General features: G+C 43.5%; 1 protein-coding gene across 1 annotated transcript in view; it reads right to left on the bottom strand.

The window, feature by feature from the left end:
* Window positions 1-1,443, bottom strand: part of hdac8 (histone deacetylase 8) — a 51,454-nt gene that overhangs the window by 40,629 nt on the left and 9,382 nt on the right. Inside the window, exons 8-9 of the mRNA XM_014018257.1 lie at window positions 990-1,162; window positions 306-400 (exon numbers count right to left, since the gene is read on the bottom strand). Of these exons, the coding sequence (XP_013873711.1) occupies window positions 306-400; window positions 990-1,162 (268 nt within the window). The remainder of the gene's footprint in view (window positions 1-305; window positions 401-989; window positions 1,163-1,443) is intronic.

Raw genomic sequence — 1,443 nt, 5'->3', positions numbered from 1 at the left:
GTTGGCAAGAAGGTTGACATTTTAAACCTTAATTAAAAATCGATACAGGGCTTTAGAATATCGATACAGTATTGGGAAATGAAATATCGCGATATTTCTGTGTGTCGATATTTTCTTACACCCCTAACCCTTACACTGACCTTTTTTTCCTAATATGAAAGCTAAAGCATCACACGTACTTGTCTGACTCACCTGAGGACAAGCCTCTATTGAGACAATGGGCATTTTTGATTTGATGGGAAGTTTTCATGTGTGACAGTATAGTGAACGAGTACATTTGAGTTACTGAGCGGTTTGTATCGTACCTCGTGGTCGGGTATCTCAGAGGACAGAGTCTTTCCCAGCACCACTCCTGTCAGGTACGTCCAACAGCGAGCCGTATTAGCCAAGTTGTAACCTCCTGATGAGACATAAACAGATGGTTTAGCGCAACGTTGATGCTGCAAAGTTCATGGGAGACTTTGAAACTAGTCAGTTGTAATAGAAATGAAAAGAACCAGACTGATGAGGTGCAGCAGGAGATTCCATTTTAGGTAAAGACCTTCTTAAACGTCTTTGACACACATCAAACTTAGAGAGAGTCAAGAATGAAGAGGGTGGACTCGAGTGAAGTCAAGAGAATGACTAAAAAAAATGAGAGGGAGAGGAGGACATAGCCCAGAGAGAAAGTATGTAGGACAAGGAGGGAGGGAGAGAATTGAAGAGAGGTCGGATTGTAGTTGAGTAAAATGGCTTCATTGTGTCATATAATTAGCAGCTATCATCTGGCTGAGGGCTGAGGAGTCTGGAACAGGGTGCTGTGTGTGCGAGAGACTGTGTGTGTGTGTACTGAAACTCAAAGAAAATTCACACACACCAAAGATATATTGAACTACTGACATTCAGCATCTGTATATAAGCTGATAAACAAACGCGTAACACACGCACGTTCGTCTCGCAGACAAACACAGCATCGGAACAGAATAATAAACACACAATTACAGGAGTACCTCCTCCCAGCAGCAGYGTAGGGAGCTGCCAGTGCAGGACATACTGCAGACATTTGCCCACCCCCACGGGGGTCATGTTGAAGGAGCACATGGGATCGCCCGCCATGGTGTCGGCACCCAGCTGCATCACCATCGCCTCGGGGTTGAACTGCGCCCGCACCTCCTGCAGCACGCTGGAGGAGGAGGTGACAGGAAATAAGTTGATGCATCTCAGATGGAAAGTTGTGTTTTTCATGCTAAAAATGAGAGGACGATTGATTAGTTTGGTCCGTGGCCGATTCCGATACCAGTTTTTACAATGAAGCTGATTTTTTTATTATTATTAACTTTCGGACGATTATTTTAACTAGGGCTGAACAATGTTAGTAGGCCTGCCGCTGTAAGCAATAAATCACTTGATTTTTTTTAAAAGGCAGGCACATCTATTAGAATTACATCAATAAGATTGATACTA

This window comes from Austrofundulus limnaeus, unplaced genomic scaffold (genome assembly GCF_001266775.1).
Source record: "Austrofundulus limnaeus strain Quisiro unplaced genomic scaffold, Austrofundulus_limnaeus-1.0 Scaffold188, whole genome shotgun sequence".
Taxonomy (NCBI): Eukaryota; Metazoa; Chordata; class Actinopteri; order Cyprinodontiformes; family Rivulidae; genus Austrofundulus; species Austrofundulus limnaeus.
Note: the sequence above shows the minus strand (reverse complement) of the source record. Positions and strands in the feature narration are given on the sequence as shown.